The sequence below is a fragment of the Hippichthys cyanospilos genome, chromosome 8 (genome assembly GCF_059441005.1).
Source record: "Hippichthys cyanospilos isolate Australia breed blue-spotted pipefish chromosome 8, RoL_Hcya_1.0, whole genome shotgun sequence".
Lineage (NCBI taxonomy): Eukaryota > Metazoa > Chordata > Actinopteri > Syngnathiformes > Syngnathidae > Hippichthys > Hippichthys cyanospilos.
In genome coordinates this window covers 11,713,787-11,735,192 of record NC_142376.1, presented here as the reverse complement: position 1 = coordinate 11,735,192, position 21,406 = coordinate 11,713,787, and the positions used below count along the sequence as shown (strand labels likewise).

At 37.1% G+C, this 21,406-nt stretch overlaps 1 protein-coding gene across 1 annotated transcript in view; it reads left to right on the top strand.

The window, feature by feature from the left end:
• The first annotated feature begins 4,936 nt into the window (after positions 1–4,936).
• Positions 4,937–21,406, top strand: part of dntt (deoxynucleotidyltransferase, terminal) — a 62,061-nt gene continuing 45,591 nt past the window's right edge. The window contains exons 1-7 of the mRNA XM_088421616.1: positions 4,937–4,981; positions 6,517–6,691; positions 10,998–11,108; positions 15,608–15,778; positions 19,050–19,121; positions 19,338–19,461; positions 20,990–21,122. Of these exons, the coding sequence (XP_088277742.1) occupies positions 6,608–6,691; positions 10,998–11,108; positions 15,608–15,778; positions 19,050–19,121; positions 19,338–19,461; positions 20,990–21,122 (695 nt within the window). The 5' untranslated portion in view covers positions 4,937–4,981; positions 6,517–6,607. The remainder of the gene's footprint in view (positions 4,982–6,516; positions 6,692–10,997; positions 11,109–15,607; positions 15,779–19,049; positions 19,122–19,337; positions 19,462–20,989; positions 21,123–21,406) is intronic.

The window sequence follows — 21,406 nt, the reverse complement described above, 5'->3', positions numbered from 1 at the left end:
GAATGTTTCCTGAAATGTCAGACTATAATTTGTCCATACCGATGACACTCAATGGGTGCGTGTTCGAGCTATTAACTACAACATAATGGGAGAAGATTGTGTGTATGTGCTTACTGTTGCATTAAATAACGTCAATTGAAATCACTCCAATGAAAACAACTTTGCGACAGTTGCTCATTAACTTAATACAGAAAATGCAAATCATGGAGGAAGTGCACACAATGCAAACAATTGTTCTTCATTTATAGCTTTTTGTGTTCAGATGTCATGCACTGACTAGAAGCTTTCTGTGGAATAATAAGCTTTCTTAGAATTAACTCAGATAATGACAATTCAAATTAGGATTAGAAGGTTTTGACAAAGCTGGCATTTTTTCTTGACAAAATATGGGACCTGACATGCTTCACCACAAAAATACTGTACATTAAATATATCTTGTAGTGATTATGACATTGTTTAAAAAAAATATTGTATTATAATGTGGTGAGTAGTGTGTGTATATATATATATATATATATATATATATATATATATATATATATATATATATATATATATATATATATATATATATATATATTTTTTAACCAAGCAATTTTTTTACTGTTTTATTTACATGGATTTTCAATAGGATAAAGTCAAATATATTTGATAGATGCAGCCTTATTCTCAATGCTGAGGACAGCTTAATGTGATTATGCACTTGATGTTTTTCTTTTATTTTTGGCACAGTAGAAGGCCATTTTCTTCTTGAAAGAGGTGGTTTTGGACTGGAAGTTAAATCTCAACTGCTGAGACAAATCTTTATACAGTCTATAGAGGAAATATCAGATAAATTTCAAATTAAATGTTATATTTTGTTTTGATTGATTTATTGCCAATAGTTTGGATGGCTTTTAGTAAAGATGGCAGTTGCTGCTTTTTGCCACCCAAGTAAGTAAGAAAGAAAAAACAAGCCTGGAGATACAATAAAGAAGGCAGCAACTACTAGACAAAGATATGGATTTTTATGAAGCCTCCAATAGTTATTGGATGACATCATTTGGCGTCCAAATTTGACTGTTAAAGGAAATCAGCTGAGAAATTGGGTTCAATGCAGTTTCAGACATTGCTACAGGGAGTCAAGTCATTTGTCCTAGTGGTATTAATATGTAATGGTCCTCATTTGGAGAGGAGGCCAAACACCTTCATGCCCTACTGAGTAATTGCGGGCAAGGGGTAAACTGTCAAATTAGTCAACTCTGCTCTATGACACACGTTAACCAAAAGAAAGCCAAGCTATGCGCAAGCGGTGTAACATATTCTGTCAAGCAGCTGAAGAAAGATGAAGAAACATTTACTCAATACACTGTCGAGGGAAAGTCTCTTATGAGTCTTTTTCCATCTCAATTAAAATATTTTTTGTTGTGGATAATTGCATCACAGCTATACAACAGTGAAAGAAAAATAGACTGTCCTTCCAAATAGTTTGAAGTTTTCAGTTTTTGCTCTTCTGACCACTTTTCCTTCAGGCATACTGTAATCAGCTTTGTCTACCTGTGTTTGCAAAGTTTGCGGATGAAATTCCTCAAAGACTCTCAATTTTAGACAGTAAACTAATTAAAGTGGTGGAGCAGATGGTGCTGACTTGGTCTGGACATAATGTGTGAGCAAGTGGCAAAATGAACTGGACATGGCAGGACAGCTGTGCGAGGTGACCAGAATTCAGGCAACTCTCTGGAGAGAAGCTTCACTCCTTCCAAGAGAGCATACTTGTAGTCAAACTTTTGAGTTAACTTGTTGGGCACAACGCTGCCAGGCACACTTCCTCTTAAAGCCCATCACTGGTGTTTTATCTTTTTTGGCAAACGGGGCCACTTTCATAGGAGAGGAAAACAAACAAGTCATCAAACATTGCAGGTGTTACTCTGGTAAACACCAAAACTTCCACACCTGTTGCCAGAAACATTCTAAACTGTTACACTCGTAGAAAAGAAAAAAAAAAAAAAAACAACAGGAACTGTTAAGTTTTTTCTTGATGGAGAAACGATGCTGAAGCATTTTGCTCATTCCAGAAAAGATGTTCCATGCTGCCATTGTGCCTTGCATTAGGAAGCGGTCAAAGCCAGCGAGTGTCAATGTCCCCAGGCATGTGGTGAAGTTTAAGGAGATCAGACTCTACCTTGTGGAGAGAAAAATGGGCTCCAGCAGGAGAACCTTTCTGACTCAACTGGCTAGGTCAAAAGGCTTTATTGTGGATGACATACTCAGGTTAGGAAAAAGTGCTATTTGTCATTTTGTGCTTTGTTTTTATCTTTAAGATCTCTAAGATACACACTGTCTTTAAGAATGCAATTTTCAATTGCAGAGGTTTTGAATTTTGGCTTTGGATTTCATAATATGGTCAGTATAAGTACAAAACTGGCCTCTTGTTATTTATTTATTTTTAAAAATATATGTTTTATATATGTTTTATGTGTTCTTATTTGAATTTATTCAGTACATTGCTGCCTAATCCATTGGCGGGGATCATTTTTCTGTCAGTTTGTTACAGTCCATAATGAATCAACTGTTGTGTGCTTCCTGTGAATGTGACGTCTTGATTATTATTTTTCTCTCAGTTATTGAAGGTGTTATCAACCCTTTAATGGCTGAAAAAAAAAAGAAAAAAAATGAACTGAAAAAAACCCCCATTGGATTTCCATGTTATAGAGACACAAAAAGTAAATGTAAAGAAATGTTTTCATAAGTCTAAATAATATCCTAAAAAAAATAATGTACTACAGTACTTCCTTTTATTTTTTTCCTTCCAACAAGTTTTCTGATCATATTGAGTAGTACACACTAAATCAAATATGGGGGCTGACTTGAAAAAATATTCTAAAATTCATATGCCAAACTGTTACAGTGCCCATTAAATGGTAAACCCAAAATTGTACACATATTCCACTTTATGATCGAAAACAAAGCATCCATGCATCCACCCATTCATCCATTTATCCATCCATCCGTTTTCATAGCTGCTAATCCTCACCAGGGCGGCAGGCCTGCTGGAGCCTATCGCAGCTATATTCAGCACACCCTGAGCTAGTTGCCATCCAATTACAGGGCACACAGAGACACCAGTTAGATTCCTTTTCGGTGATGTTGTCAATGCAGCACATTCACACCGACTTAGTTCACAGTGCTACCGCACAAAAAATGAATGGAACATTGATTATTTTGCCAAGCACAATGTGTGTGCAAAGATTCATATGTTTTCACAAATGTTGCGACCATCCAAAATATATTTTCTTGGCAAAAACTAACAGCGATTGGCAAAAAAAAAAAAAAAGAGACTTTATCATCTTTGTCATCTTTATCATCTTAAAATATAATACCCACAATTTCAAATAAAATCTGCAGGAAGAGGTCTTTAAAATGTGATCTTTATGATAGGCCCAGAATGGGAACTTATTTGAAAGGAAGTTCAAAAGTGAGTTGCAACTCTTTGACGATCCAAAGCAGGGCTGGTTTGTGAAAAAATAGTACATGCTCATAAAACAAGTTTGCTTTCTTTATTAGCCTCGATCATTTGTCTTATTCTCTATACATTAAACACACAATTCCTTTTATTTTTGATTTAAGCTGTATGTAGCGTAAACTGTTAATGGAGGGTCCTCATGAGTATTGTATAACCATAAATGTGAATGTGTGTTTGTGTGTGTATGCATGTATGTGTGTCTGTGTGCCAGCCAGCAGCGTGACAGCTTGGCGATGGCAGCATTCCCAGAAACACAGCTTGAACGCTGCTTCGGTTACACTCGGCTTGATACAATAGTTTGAAACCAACGGCAGGAAATAGAGCGCGCCTACCTCAAACTGACATTAATTCTATAAGCCGACAAAACTGATATCAGCTGCGATTTGAAAGCAAGAGCACACATTTCTAGTTTTACACAAGTCAAAGGCACACTGCCCTCCAAATGCATATGGCCTGATCAGATGCAGGTAGCTGCATATGCCGCACTCCCAATAAGCTTACTAAGGTTGGGTCATAAACTATTCCATGAAAACCCTTGAAGCGATGAACTATAAAATTTTCCTGGACTGTTGTGTCAGTTTTTTTTCACATAAATAAAATTATTATTTTATTTTTGTCATACAGTTATTAATTGCATTGATCAGAATTTACTTGAGGCCCTTTCAATAGGTACAAAGGAAATTTTAAGTGGAGAGCTGCATTACAGCAATTTCACCCACAGGTGTATTATTGTGGTTGTAGCTTGCACTGTTGAACAAATGCCTCAAAGTAGAAACTGCATTGTCTTTTCGAAAAGAAAATCTCATACAGCTTTCGCACGTCGTCTCATTTGGTTGTGCAAGTGTAACTAGCGAATCTAGTTTGCATTATTTAACAATGATGTCCTCATGGTATGATCCATGTGATTAAGACAATGACGCTTAATTTTATGTTTCATTTAAAAGTCCAGATAGCTGCTTTTAAGAAAAAAAAAGAGCAAAACAATGCAACAGATTTTTTTTCTTCTCATTTCTGTGCTTGTCACTCTCATCCAGTCCCCATTTTTCTTTAGAAGAAATTAAAAGCTATTGGCTGGGAAAAAAAAAAATACTGGGCAGTAGAGAGTTGACCTCAGAGACTTCTTCATATCAGAGCTCTCTGACCTTTACGCGTCCTTGTGTCTAGGCTCACCTCTGGGCTTTCTTGTTCATTTGCATGTTAGTTTGACTTTTTTGATGATACACATGAAATTCTAAATTCTTGCCTGTAAAATAGTCAATTGCAGTGTTCTTATTTCATATAATACTTAGTGTAAATAACCATTATGGCCATGGTTTCCTAGAAAGGCATCTTCCGGTTTGTATCGTACACTTTTATTTTTCTTTCGCACTTCCGGTTTTTTGTATATAAAAGATGGCTTGATTGTTGGCACGGAGCTTTGAGTTTTGAGGGTTGTTTTGTTTGAACAGTAGCCAGCAAGTCCCTCCGAAGAGGCAAAAGGTCTGTTTTCATTTCCTTTTTAAATTTTCACTTCGGGTACGTTTGATCACAGTCGGAACAATACTTTGAGTTTGTTTGTACATGTTTGATCTTGATCACTGATTTCAGCTCTTACGGTGATGGTGATGGTGAAGGTGATGGTGATGAAGATGAAAAATGACAATGTCGCTCATAAATAAAGGATCCAAGCACCAGTAAAAGCGTCAACCTTGATCGGGGGGTCTGCTACACTTAGGATGGTGATAAGAGTAGTGCTGTCAAAAGATTAAAAAAAAGTGAGATTAATTAATCAAATTCAGTAATTATTTGATTAATTACTTTCTTTTTAATGTCACCTAAAGTTTTTAGAGGTAATAAAAACCCTCAACCATTAAAAAAAAATATAGGTACATTGTGTTGTTGTGCCATATCAAACGATTGATATTTTGTGATGTAAATGTTGCCTTTGTCATTTACTTCAACAGATTTCCACAGATACTGTTTAAATGTTTACCTTCTTCTGCATTTATGACTAGTCCAAAATAATGGTTGACTGCAACCTTTAGTTCCATTAGGAAGAATAGTGATGTTTTGTTTTGTAAATTCTTAAATAATTTCGAATAATAACATATTTTCTACTCTGTCTTTTGCTGTCTTGCTCAGTTTTGGTTTGTTCTCATGTTTAGTTTTACAAGTACTTTGCAGTGTGCTTTGCCTCTATGTGGTAGGGTAAATTTAAGTTACTTCTGTGGTAAGCAAGCTCCTTTTTACCTGCATATCACTCTGCCTTGATAAACGGTCCCGTTGAGGCATTTTTTAAAGTTAAATACAGTATACCATACATCGGACTGACAACTCACATGTTCTTCCATTTTTATGTTTTCTTTCTGTTTCCGAACTTGCACTCCCACCCACAACAGGAGCCTATCAAGTTATGCCAAATACAATAACAGCCAACCAGTGTGTACTTTGGCGTGTGATTGACTTTTGTTTTCCAACCCCCAACAATTCAAACACAAGAAGCCTGATGCATAAAAACGGATTTAATCAGAATACAGAAAACAGTGATTAAAAATTAGAGTGATACGATTGAAAAGAAGTTACTTTAAGTGTGACTGTAATGAATTGATCACAAAAACATTGTTAATCTGACACCCCTAGTTAATAGCACAAATGATTAATCAATTGTCTGCTATCATGGTGTTTTAAATGGCATATTACGACTGTGTGTAATGAGTATCCCGAGTTCTGTTCGGATCTGCTTTGTCACTATTCTGAGGGTGACAATGGTGCAAATGGGAAGACACTGGTGGTCTATGAGATAATTCCAGGGGTTATATCATTCTTGTCAAAGTTATATGATGCTTCTTTGACTTATTGATTTGCTTTTTTGCTCATTAAGCACCACCCACAATATTGTGTCAGGAGTGCATAAACTTTATTGAGAAAACTCATGGCCTCTTTGCAGTATGGGGTGAATGCATGTGACCTTAACTTGTCCTGTATTTTATTTGACACTGGAACAAAACAAAGAAGTCATTCCTCTTCCTTTACAGTGATGAGATCACTCACGTGGTATCCGAAGACAGCAGGGCATCATCCCTCTGGGCGTGGTTAAAGGAGTGTGATCTGAAGAATCTTTCCAAGATGCAAGTGGTGCATATCAGCTGGTTCACTGACAGCATGAGAATGGGAAAGCCTGCTGCTGTGGAGAACAGACACCTCATTCAGGTTCGGGTCATAAAACACACAGAAATAGAAACCCTTAGCACAAAAGACTCTTCAAACTGAGCAGTAGGGTGTTTTCTTGAACCATACAACCAAGCCTTTCAAACACACCTTACTTTTAATTGATTTTTTTTTCTCTCCATTAAATCACTCAATTCATACAATAGCACTTAGTGCGAGTTCTGGCCTTCGACATGGTTGAGCTATTAAAGAAATTTAGTGTACAGTGCGCAGTGTACTTGCATAAATACGACAAGTTATTTCATGGGACCACATTTTGGCAAGCAGGAGTTTCTGCAATCAAAAGAATGCACAGTGACAGAAATGAGGCAATAGATCAGAATGCATTGTATACAGAGATAGGGATCTTTCTCAGGCAAGTTAACAAATTAACCAAGAGTGCAATTGCAAAGTTTTTTTTTTTTTTTAATTTATTTATTTTTTAATTTATTTATATATTACTCGGCATACAGTGTAAATGTTGCTTATTGCAATTTTGCTACTTTGGCATGTAAAGGTTTAAAATACAAGATGAATCAACACAAAGAAGCCCAAACTCAATAACGGGGCAGGTCCAAGCTTCCATTTGGACTTAAATGGTGAACAGAGCAACATATACATGTCACATTCAGTAGCCAAGTGTCTTCCTAATGAAGATTTAAAGCCCCTATCCCAATGAGGGCGACTGTTTGCAATGGTTGCTAGGGGTATAGTGATTTTCCAGGGTTTGTTCAAGGTTGCGAACTTTTGCCAAATGTTCCTAACACAATATAAACACATTCTCATTTTAATATTTTGAGCACTGCATATCACAATTCACAATTTTGAACACATTCTAAAGTTTCTTATATGTAACATTTTCCATGATTCTGCTCACAAACTAAAAACACCTAAATGGCAATCCAAACAAATACCTTTCTCTGTCTTTAATCTATTTTGGTCTAGTTGAGATGTACTGCTTAACTTACTGTGGGACAATGTGTCATTTGTGGCACTCGGCATCCAGCACAACCTATTGCACGCGGAAGGGTGTTCCTCCCACTTCCGGCCCCTTCTGAAGGTTTTTTATTTTCCCCAGATGGGGTTTTTGAGTTCCTTCAGAGTAGGGTGACCAGAGGTCCAGGCTAAACCGGGGAAGTCCTGGTTTTGAGCCTCGTGTTCTGATGGATTTCGCCAGGCGCATTGTTTTGTCCTGATTTTAAGTAGGTCGCATTCTGAGTTTTTTTTTTTTTTTAAAGTCCAGCAAGCCAATTATTTTTGCGCCATACTTATGTCAATCACAGGGCTGTCTTAGTGATACACATGACAAACCACATTTAAAATAAATTCAAACACTTTACTTTGACTGAAATGAAGTTAGACTGTTGACCATTGTAAACATTTTTTTTCTTTTTACAAAAAAAGTGCTCACATTTAACGATTGATAGTTATGTGGAGTAGTATAAGAACGCGAGTACTGTACTTGAGCATGCGGTTGGCTAGAGGTGCGTTCATTGACCACCTGCGCAATAGGACATCTCAAACATCAATAGAAATACTAATTCAGTGCACCAAACAGCAATGGTAAGTCCATTGCAGGTACATGGAAACATTTTACTTTTAATATGACAAACCTTTTTAATTTAGAACAGCTAATGTCAACTGAAGTTGGATGGGCAGAAGTTTCAAATTTTGTTACACTGGCTCAACAGCGGCACCAAGCAAAATAGGTAGGCTCTATACGACTGTATTGAATGGTATGGCGTTGTTGATCAATCGTCCAAGATAGCAATAAACTTAAGTTTAAATAATAACCCAACACCGGTCAGTTGCGATTAAACTTATTAGAAAATAGTTCCGGGTGAGAAATAATTGTATATTTATTTTTCAGCAAATTTGTTGTTACCCAATTTTTATTTTTTCAAAATCTGATCACTATACTCTATAGCAGTGCTTCTCAACCTTTTTTCTGTAATGTAATGTACCCCCTGTGAAATAGGTTTTCAACATATTTAAACATAAAGTGTCCTATTTTGAATCATAGAAGAGATCTATTCCCAAAAAGAGCTAACTAATTCTTTTAATAAATATTTGTCCACAAAAAGACAATCAATATAAAGTGTCAGGCCCTGTTCCCAGAAAGGAATAATTGTAAAGAAATCTTTGTCCACAGAAAAATGTTAAACATAAAGCATCCTCTTTTTGGATAACTGTAGAGATCTCTTCTCAAAAAGAAATCATTAACTTAATTATGAATATTGATTTGTCCACAAAAATAATCAACATATAATGTCAGACCATTTCTCAAAAAGAAATAATTACAAATAAATATTGGTCCACAAAAAATCTCAACTTAAAAGTCTCCTCTTTTGGGATATACTAGAGATCTGTTCACAAAAATAAATCATTAACATGACAGGTAACGACAGGTGGTACGTGACAAGTTGGATCAAACCATTCCAGTATAGGGGAGAATCTGAGTTTTTACAATAATGTAAATAAATAACTTACTGAACATGAAGTTTGTTTTATAAACTTACATTTTCCAGAAACATTTAATAAATTCATTAATTATTTTAAAATGATTTATTACGGATTTTTTTTGCATGTTTGTTTGTTGTATTTAAAATCGAGTACCACCTTCCTGGGTGGAGTACCCATACCTCTATTTGAGAACCACTGCTCCATATTGATCTAAAATAAACAAACAAACAAACAGACAAACAAACAAAAGAATGAAATACCCATGAAGTTTTTCTAGGTTGAAATGGTCACAATGACACTTTGCCACACTGCTACTATATACAGGTAATCCTGAAATGTATGTCTTTTTTTTTTTTTTTTTAAATGACACATGGGCATTGTTACTATCTTCCTTGCAAACCTCGTCATTTAATGACAGCACAAATGATTCCATGCTGGCATTTATTGATGCCTGTCCCCAGGTAACAGTAAACTCTCTTCTGTTGTGATGCACAATTTCAGCAAAGTGAACAAGGGAGCATGAATTGGCGATTGTACAAGAGCGATAAATTCATTCGAGCATCTATCATGGAGAGATGAAAGAAAAAGTGCAAATAGATGCTCAGGGGCATTTATGTTTTACGCTTGTTGATATTGTGGAAATAAAGTGTTTTTTAAGTCATAAATGGTATTCAGAAAGCCAAAGTAAATTTGAAAGTATATATCTTATTGCTATGCAATATTTGCAGTTGGCCCACAGAGGCGTATAAACCTTGTTTGTATTCTAGCATGTAGTCATAGAGGGGCAGGTGCAAAATTCAAGAAGAGGTGGGACCTTGCTTGCACAAAACAGCTGCATTGTGTCTAATGAACTGCATCAGGCATGGAAAGGAAAAAAAAACATTAAGAAATTCTTTATATTATGTATTGTACAACTTGGGTCGTTAATGTGGTGCCCACCAGCAGCAGGTAGCCCCAAGGACCACATGAGGAGCCTTCATGCAGGCAGGTACTAAAAAAATATCAGTTAATGGGACGTTGTGAGCTTGTAGCCATGTTGTAGACGTGATTATTTGAAACTATAATAACTCATGAATATTTTTAGAAATAAAATCTTGCATATTAATGTTTATAGTTTGTTTTTTTTAGGAGAAATCCATCATGTGATTAGTTTCGCATAAATGAAAATGTAATATACAATTTTGCTTTTGAACAACAACCTCACAAGGACCAAAGCTTCTGTTCACTGCTTTTATGTATACAAAAACTTTTGATCAACATTTTGTACAGTTCCTTCAACCAAGTAGTGAGAGAATTCTTCTCATTACCTTTTTGATGCTTGCTTCTGAAGTGCACGCCTTTTTTGCCGGTCCAGGTTCTCAGACTAAATCCAAGACTAATTGGATGTACACAATATTATCTTTGTGATGTCTAATTATCTGAATATATTTTATTATGCCCTTGACATAAATATCACAAATGTTGAACCTTTTCTTGCTAGTTTGAAAGGCAATTTACAGGAGGCAAATTGGATGATGGCAAGCAGATTTGTAATGCCATGGGTTCAGCGCTGTAATGGATTTGGATGCCGCCAGACTGTGAGATGAGTGTCATTAGCCTGTTGCCCTGGAGACACGCCGTTATAAAATAACTTTTTCAAGGCAAACGGTTACATTTTTATGTTTTTCAGCTTGAAGTTTGGCTCTGTTTGGCATATATGTAAATTAGCAGATGCATCTAGACATCTAGACAGAACTCAGCATCTTTCAAGTATCTGCTAGGAAAGAACATATTACCTGCTAGGAAAGGACATACACAAAAGCAATATGTATTTTTTTTTGAACTGCCTGCTTGTTTTTGTTCACAGGACAAAATGCTTCCATTGCAAGAAGGATCGGCACTTGCCCCCGTTCCTATGATTTCTCAATATGCCTGCCAGAGACAGACAAGCACAAACAACAAAAACAAGATATTGACAGTAAGAAACATGTATCTCTCTACAATCCATTCTAAGTTATTTTTCTCTGGAAAACCAAACCTAACCAAACCTAACCTAACCTGTCAGCAAAATCATGTATTGAGCCACACCTTTCTTCTTTCTCAATACATGAGACGATTTAACTTTGCCTGAATGTATTAATAAAAAAAAAATGTTCCCAGAATTGTCCCTCAAGACAAAGAGGCAATAATCCTGGCAGCAAAATTCCAAGTTCTTATACGAAAAGAACTCCTGCGATGTTTCCATTTTCGCTTCATGTAAGAATCCCTTTTTTAGATTATTATATTTATAATAGTTCTTTATTGCTATTGCGCTTACCAGCACTTTGAAATACAGTCCACACATTGGGTTGAAGTGGTAAATGAAATGCTTCTGTAGCTGTAGCTGCGACACCCTGGAAGCATAACAGTTGACATGTTCACAAACCCGTGGCACAGAGCTGACATATACATAACCTTCAGGCACTTGATTGGCCAAGTGAATGACGGACATGGCATTTGCAATGATAAATCTGTGACTCGGTGTTGGGGGGCTGGAGCAGATTGGGAAACTGACACTCCCAATATGTGGTATTGAAAAAACAGGGAAAGTACATAGCCTGGATATAGTTTTGTTTTAAATTGAAGAACCCATAGATAGAGTGAAGATAAATACAGGCAATATATTGTAATGAATACTCTTTTTTTTTTTACCTATTTGATATATATAAAAATATATAATATAAAATATATAAAAAAAACGCACACTCTCATATGCCATGTTTTTGTGGTTAAAAAAATACAACCTGTAAAGAAGCAGTGTGCTCACAAAATAGACTGCTTTGACTAGTGTTCCTATCGATGTCTTATGTAGCAGTGGGAAATCATCTTCATCTTAGTACAATCCCAGTGAAGCTGGTGAGTGACTGCACAAGACAAAAAACATGCAACATTTGCGATTTCTTATAGAAGACATTTCTTGTTTCCTAATTCCAGAGAGAGGACAATTAGCATACTGGAAGGACACATTTGTGGGATTTATGCATCTGAGCCAGTCAGAGGAAATAGTGTGTTGTGGTATGACCAGAGAGTGATGAGAGGTGCAACCATGACCAACAGCCATGGCTGTCAACTATAATTTGTGCACGAGATACTCTTTGTTTCACTACTATGAACTGTTGGGTGATCATTTCCATTTCTTACACTTTCATTACCGCGCCACTACCAATTGCGATCTTTTCACGTATCCAACCACCATTCATTTTTCAACCCTCATAATTTAGTCCAGCTATTAATTTGTTTCACATAATCTATACTGCACAGACACAAACCAAGGCTGCACTCTTGTCATCTTCGTTCGACTGAGCCCCCAGAGTAATCCTTTTTACACAAATCTGACGGAGGCAGACATAAAAATTGACATTTGTGTCTTGGACGATAGACGGGCTGCATTAAATACACACCTACACATGCACACACCCGTTTGACTATGTAATCCATGCGGTGTATTCCCATGATTTACAACACATATTTCTGTATTAGGAGTTTGAAATTCGAAATGATCGCAAACATTTTATTTCATTTAATTATTTATTTTTACTAGTTCAAGTCACAGGAAGTGCTAAAAATGATCTGTCTATGTCTCTCTCTCTCTCTCTTTTGCTTGGTCTCCGTCTGTCTCTCTTCCCGTCGTTCTATCTCGTTTCTTGCTATGTGTATGGGTAGGAGCCAATAGGCGAGGGCCACTTGATGAAAATGCAAATTTTACAGTGGGGTAAGAAAAAGCCATGGCCACGAGGACCCAACAAAACAATGCTGAATACAGTGAAGTGGTGTCGGTTCATTTTTCATGCTATTTTCGACAAAAATCACTGTTTGAAGCATGAAATACAGAGGAAAAAAATGAATATTATCTTGTGAAAGATTGTTTTTGCTTTTTTCTCAGAAAGGGGGTTCTCAGAGCTTTGGAGTTCAAAAAGTTACATTCTTGTTTTTCTTGAGTTGCGAGACAACATTTCTGTAAGTCTATCCACGTTTTCTGAAATAAGATCATTTCTGGGTTTTGTTTGTTACTTCGTATGCCAATTTTGACCTTTCCCACTTTTTGTCTTTGTCTGATTAAATTATTATTTTTGATCACATCGGTGTCCTTGCTTCCCACAACCCCCCACAGAGAGAGAGAAAGAAAGGGATAGAGAGTTGTTGTTATATACATGCGTGTAAGCACAATGTGAGACCATTTTGTGGAAACACAAAATGAGGTGTTGTCCTTCACCCCAAAGCAATTGCCTCTATAATTCCTCACATATCATCAAAACAGCATCCCTCTTCACTGTCACCAGCTCCACAGGCTAAAAACACATTTTTGAGGTGTAATCATTTCATGTAAGTGATCGGTGCATGGGATGATTATAAATAAAACCCTTGTAGCTGTTAACTGTGTTTAATTACTTCTCAGTGGGGTTTCAAACGTGCTTTCACACTTTCCATGTACGCATGCAGCGAGGCAGTTTCCTATGTGGGTATGACTCCCAGGCATGGCCACAATATGTGGTGATGGGAGGTAAATTGACATGCTGCATCAACGTGTGTGCAGTATTCCCCCCCAATGAGCCATATTTCCTCATTAATAAGATGAGGCCCATCGTGCTGTGTTTGCTCACTATACTCACTCCTTTTAGCAGATTCAACACCAGAAACTGACTGGCTCCATGAGGGTTAGTTTGTGCTCGTATAGGGTAAGGTAAAATTATGTTAAATATTTTTGTTTGCTTTATTGTTTGCTCATTATGTTTGCCAGCTTCATTTGCTAGACTTTTTTTGGTGTAAAGACCAATTATACTAACAGTCATTGCTTATTAATATTATGGTGTCCAATTTAATGGAGAAGTCAAGTTTTTTGTTTTTCTTTTTACTATAGAATGAGCCATGCAACCTCAGTGGTCTAGACAAGATACTCTGATTAATGTCACATTTGCGAAATAATGAATTAGGCAGCATTAGCCATCCAAGGGTTGGCCATTTTGCCACTTGCTGTTGACTGACATATTTGCGCACAACGCCACATGACCAAACTTAGGAAATAGCCAGTCACAGAAAAATGAATATTTGTAAATGAGCTCTTTAATAAGTAAATAAATAAAGGTAGTCATCTCAGAGACGTACCACAACACACCACTGACAAACTACTTGTACTTGTAACAGATCCAGGACACATACTACATGCTGTTTCACCAGCCCAGCTTTCTGCTTCTGTGCATTGCACGCTGTTTTGAGAGTCATCTGTGGATGTTTGTTTGCAAGCGAATTAGTTGGTTCATCTCCATGTGGTGCACTAAGCGGGTCAGTGCATCCCTGGGTGAGCTAGTGTCCTGTTTACTGACCCGAGGCTGCATGTCTGCGCGAGACAGCGGGTGGTGCAGCAGCCTCAAACCAGGGCTTGGCTTCAGGCATAAATATGGAGTCTTCCTTGGTTTGGTCAAATTGCTGAAAATTTTGACGTGATTCATACACAGTATTAGAAATGGCAAACATCATCAAATGACACACTGCACAATTGATTCAGAATGAATAAACGTCTATCCTTTTTAACATTAACAAAAGAAAACAAATCTTTCAACAAATCTTATTTGTACTTTTAGGGAGGTTATACATGGTTAGAGGTTAGTCTGAAACAGGAAAAATTCAAAGTGACTTGCTCTTTCCCTCCAGGCTTGCTGGGGCCTATCCTAGTTGATTTTGGGCAGTTTGCACTCTGAACTGCCAATTGCAGAAACAAACAACCATTCACATGCCCAATCATACCTAATGGCATTTTAATATGTCCAATACAAATGATATGCGGTTTTTGGAGTGTGGGAGGAAGCTGGAGTGGCTGGAGAAAACCAACACAGGCAAGGGGAGAACATGCAAACTCCACACAGGAAGGCCAGAGCCAGCTGGATTTGAACTCGGATCACTTAACTGTGAGGAGGACATGCTAACCAGTGCATCACAGAGCTGCCATATTTGCTCTACTGTCTGCAAAACAATTTAATGAAAATAAACCATAAAATGTTCTTTTGACTTTTTGTTGCTTTTCCCTGTTTTACCAAACTAGTACCGAACCGTGACCACAAAATCAAGACACATACCCAACTGTGATTTCTTTGAATCTTACACCCCTAATCCTATCCTACTATATGACTCACCACCAGTTCTCTGCCCTGTAATCCAGAAGAGAATTCTGACACTCTGTCTTTTACTTTTTTATTTATTTTGGACAAAAAGAGCAGTTCACTGTGTGCTATTCTGAACGGGTCATTGCATAAATAAATATTTTTGATACATGTTTGCTTGGTCAAGCTTTCATAATCTAGGTACTAAAAAGCTAATTATTACTCTGTGACTGATGCAAAAGGAGAAAATAAACAATCGATATTATGTATCAGCAAGATAATGTGTCTTAACTTCTCCTCCTTTTTTCTCTTTTTGATCTGTCCTGGCCTCTTTTACCTGCAGGATGCTTTGGAAGTAGTGGCAGAGAATTACGAATTCAATGATATCAAGAGCTCAAGCCTTGTCTTCAGGAGAGCTGCGTCTGTCTTGAAGAGTCTGCTGTGGACCGTGCAGTGCATAGGGGCCACTCAGGGCTTGCCCTGCCTGGAGGAGCACACCAAGGCAATCATGGAGGTATCACATTTAGGCAGTCAATGAAAATGCTTACAAAGAGCAGAGAAACACAACATAAATTTTGTGAGGAAATTGTGAAATGTGTGGCTGTAGGAATTTCTTTTCATATTTCACTATGCAGTGACCATTTACACTTAACCATTAAAATTGGAACTCAAACATTTTTTTTTTTTTTTACAAATATGTTCTATGCACTCTTGCTTATCTTAAACATGAGATTTTGACTAATATTGCCTTTTTGGAATATGCCTTAAGCAGCTATTTATAAGCTATATAAGCTATTTTAGAGGGCAGCCACTTAGGTTCCAGGCATCTTATAAGGCCAGACATCTTAGAAAGCCTCTTAATATCTTATGAGCCTGTAAGGCTCAGGTAACCATTATCATGGCTCATCTCTTTCCTGGGTTTAGTTATGGGACATACTGTACTGAACTCCTTAGATGTAAGACATCAGAACTGTGAGGCGGAGGCACTAACCTGTGCGACACCTAAAAATAATGTTTGAATTCCATTTAAATAAAAAGAATGTATGCAGTTCATTAACAGATTTGTGTCAATTTTAACAAAATTCAAAGAAAGGAATGACACATGGAGGTGACAATATTTACAATGCCTTTAGTCCAAATTGATTTGAAGGACTTTTCTACTTCTCATTCTGTATGTTCCCAAAATGACGTCAATGATCGTGGACACAAACACCAATTGTGGTCTTTGTAATTTCATTCCGCTTATTGTTTAGGTCAGCATATCCTGTGATAAATTATACAATTTTATTTCATCTATATGCCAGGAATATATAGATACTGGCAGAATTAATGAAACAAATTGCAGCAAATCCTACTTTGTGGAATTCACTTATAGTAGGGGTTTTCCTGTTCTATCAAAAAACGACAGTGCAGTCAGTGTATACATTTGTGACATTGTTTCTAATGCAAAATATGTGCTCAATAAAGTAATTAAATTACAGTATATAAAGAAATCAACTATGTAAAAATTATACTAATCTATAATAACTAATAATTACTAATTTTCCATTTTAATCTCATCTTTCAAAAAGGCATCAATTTCCAAGTAGCTAAACTAAACTTTGCACATGCACATACAAACATTGCATAGCTTTTTGGCTTTTTTGTTTTGTTTGTTTTTTTTTTTATGGTATGGGGTCTTTTTGGGTCACTTGTCCGTCATTTTTTTCTTTTGCCTGATAAGAAAATGCTAGGTTGTCAGGCAAAAAATTGCAACGATGCTCTTGAAGATAGGCCTTGTTTGACAATGCAAGGTTAGTTTACGTGTTAAACTTACAGCATGAAGTGCATCTCTCGGTGCATGTTTCAAAATCTGTCAGCTCTGTCATCTCTGAGATAGAATCACAGAATAAACCAACATGATTGTCCCACAATAGACTAAATTAGACTGGCAATGAATGACCTATTGTTCTTGTTGTCTTTGCAGCATTCTGATGCTCAACCACCACTACAGTTTTCCTTTTATTTTGAGCAGATGGATCACAGATCAAAGCAAGAAAATGACATGACACATAAAACAAAGCAAAAGCAGATAAAGACAAAATGCTTGATATGGTTGTGAATATTAGAGCGACACTCAGAAGTGAATGAAGATAAGAAACCGACTGAAGTGAAGGTTGGCAGCACTGAGGCAAAGTTTGAGATGAATAGCATGTGTGTGCATATGTATGTATGTGAAATGCTAAGATGGTAAAGGTGATGACAGGCAGATGGGTGTGTGCTGTTTTCTGCTGCACTGTACTTTGTGTATAGATGTTAGGTTCATTGACAAATTGATTTGTGAGGTCATCACTTTATTCACAACACTAAAGAAATGTATTGTGCAACAGAAATACAACCTTAAACTTCAAGCTTTAGTACGTTTAAAAGAGATGATGACAGACTTGACCCATTACGTTTAATGAAGACCAATATACCATGGCCAGTTAATTAGTTGTGCTCTACTGAGGCAGACAATTAAAGTGGGAACACCCTGAAGTTTCAAAGCAAACAATAACTTGGTTATTGCCTTTCTGCAAAAAGGTTATATGGTGTTGGGGGACATTCTGGGACAAAATAAAAAGTGACCGGACTAACTCCCAATTCCTTGTCACGCAAACAAAAATGCATATTCCATCGTTTTATAATACATCACGGTATTATAGTAACTTGTCATCTCCAAGTGGGGCTGCACCAAGTTTGGAGTGGGAGGCAGGAGAAATGTTGCTGTTCAGAGTACCATCTTTTTCAGAACACAAAACATACCAGATTATAAGGCACAGTATAAAAGAACACTGCTATTTTGGGAAATTTCCATATATAGGACAAAATAGGTTAAAAGACATATTACAGCACATTGCGAGCAAGAAAACAGTACAGTAAGTCAAACATCAGCTTCAATTCTGTATTTGGCCTTAGTAAGATTGTAAGACTGCAAAATTACAATCAAGGAAGGCTGTAAAACATACACTCTTTCTATGTAGACTCTTAATATGTACAAGTAAAATTCCTCTGCAACAAAACCTGCATGTGCAAAAATACCCCCCTGCATGAAAAAAGACATAAACCAAGTTTAACACTTGAAGACGGGATCAAAGTAATAAAGATGGAAGATGGATGAAGCAAAGTGAAAGACATTATGCAAGAAATTGATATATGTAAATGAATGCTTATTAGAGATTTGGCAATTTCTTTCTTTTTTCTTTTTTTTTCAATGTTGGATGGTTTTGTTTTTAACTTCAGTCAGATTGTAGATTGCTTCGAACGTATTTTATGTTTACGCCTGAGACATAGATTTGCTATTGTTAAAAGTCCCCTGTTGTGAAAGATTCCCGGCTGTAAACATGATTTCATTGTAGAGGATTTCTACTGTGATCACTTGTAGAAAGGTGTAAAGTAGAAAAAATTTCAGACCAGAACAGTCATTTCAGAGATTTAAATCAACACTTTGAACGACATTGATCTGAAATGTTGTTAATGATTAACCCTAATGAGATGTGCCATTGTCAACTTTTTTTTTTTTTTTAATGGGAAAGAGGGTTTGTTTTGACAAAAAAATATTAAGAACATTTTGATGAAAAGTTCTTCAATCCATATGGGCTCTGGAAAATTACTGTACTGACCTAGATTTGTCATAATCTGACCAAGAAAATGCTGTGTATTTAATGTGAGACAATGCAAGGAAACCCAAGCTACCAATAATGCCGTGTCATGTCTCCACGGTAAAAAGATCATTGGTTACAAAATGACCGATTTGTGTATTCCAGGAGATCCTTCAAAGTGGCCATTCATTTGAAGTTGAGCGAATACTCTCCAGCGAAAGGTATCAGACCTTAAAGGTCAGTAGATAAAAAACAAATCCAGGTGCTCTATATCATCATCAATCTGTCACCCTTTGCTTTCTCGATTGAAGTCAAACTGCTTTGAAAATGATTTGCATTTTTCCCACTCTAAAGGCCATCCATATAGCATTTCAAAACTCTGACTGCTAACCCCTTCTTAAGAGCTGTCATGTCAGAGCTTCTTAATGAAGCCCTTTCCTGATTTCCTGACAGCTGTTCACAAGTGTGTTTGGGGTTGGACTGAAGACGGCAGAGAAATGGTACCGCAGAGGGTTGCGCTCATTTAGTGACATTCTGGCAGAACCCAGCATTCAGCTCAACCGGATGCAGCAAAGTGGTATGTCAACATCATATCATCTCCTTTCCTATTTCACAGATTATTCAAGGGAGGGGAGGGGGGCTGCAACACTGTATGTTTCCTTTAAATAGAGATGACTACAGCAAGGAATCTGCAGTTAAAACAGAATGATGAAAATTGAAGGATATTTCCAGGAAAACACAATGGACTCATGGAATTTTAAATCATGTAATGATTTAGAAATCAGAAGTTGAGGAGCTATCTTTCTGTAAATGTTGAATAAGACTGTGTTTAATAAGTAGGTTGTGTGATGTAAAAACTTAGTTTTAGATACACTGTGTAATTGTGGCAGAAAAAAAACCCCAAACGATTGATATAAAATAACCCAAAAAGTGGTGACAGTCCTTTACTTATTTTAACACATGCAGTTTTACCTTTTACCTACTGCTTTATTTAAGTCTGGTCCCAAGTATTGCCTGCAACCTTTAGTTTCGACCATCAGGAGCAATGATGCTGTTTTCCTGAGTCCACTGGCAAATAAATAGAACTCAACATTAACACTTTGTTTGTAGCGTACTTGCTCAAATGTGGGGTGTTCTTGAGTTTACTGTTGTTTGCAAAAGAGCTTCGCTATGGTCAGCATCTTTTTTGCTATTGTTAGCAGTCTCTGCAGCTGCACCTAGGGGCTTTGCCCTTATGCAGTAGGCTAAACCTGAGCTGTTTCTCTGATAATTCAACTCTAGCCTCATCAAAGTTGCCGTAAGGGAATATATTTGAAGGTATCGCCCATAATCTTCCATTGTCATGTCTTCCTTGGGCCCCTGAATTGGGCCTCCCACCTGCAAGAGGAGCCAAAAACTCCCCTTTTGAGAGCTAAATCCCACTTTTCCAAATTGTTTGCAGTGAAATAAACCTTTTAGTTTTATGCATGTTATGAGACTACTGAATCATTTCCCTGCTGAAGCTGCAGTCGCCGCAACCCGAGCACGGATGAGGATGAAAATGGATGGATGGATGAATCATTTCTGTATTTTTTTTCACTGCTCACAATGCAGTTGGATGGAAGTGCTACAAGAAGTAGTCATTCAAAATATTAGATTACACAGCACACACTCCCTGACATCTACATCAAACTGGTCACAATCCATCATTCTAAACAGAGTAGTGACCGCTCCGCGCAGACAAATACAGCATTTTGGATGGAAAAAGATGCCTGGAACTCCTATCATCACAGTTATACATTGCAAGGTGTTGTTGAGTGGATCATATGATAAGGCATTTTTACAATTTTTGTTAGAAATGGGTGTTTTATGTTCTTCCAAGCTAAATAGAGTTAATGTTCTCCCCTGGAACAATGTGACAAAAACAAAACAAATGGTTGAGATAGATGAAACCAAAATGACATCCGTTCATCATTTACTGACGTGCTTCAGTTAGTCGCCTTCCTGCACAACATATCACATTGTATCTCCCTTTAATTCACCCCGACTCTCCACTTCCCCAAAGCAACTGCCTGTGATTGATGGCTGGCTCCCAGACTAATAACCACATGGTCTTTTCCCTGCAGGTTTTCTGCATTATGGAGACATCTCAAGGGTTGTCACTAAAGCGGAGGCTCAAGCCCTGGAGAACATTATTGACGAAGCTGTCCGTTTGATCACATCGGACGCCGTAATAGCACTGACAGGTGGCTTCCGCAGGTAGAAGACTTGTCTCGTCCTCTCTCTGTTGATGTGGTGGTTGACATAGAGCAATTATTCCTGTTTTGTGCTTTTGTTCTCCTGATATTGTTTATGCTCATGGGAATGCAAAATGTCCTTCAATTTGAGAGAGCAACTTTGTGTTGCCAAGTGCCCACAAATGAGTCAGATTAGATCTGTGAGAGTTGACTTGCACAATGAAATTCCTAAAGTTAAGCATTATAGATTCCATTAGCTAATCAATTTGTTTAGATTTGTAATAGTGGTACGCAGTGGTCCCCAAC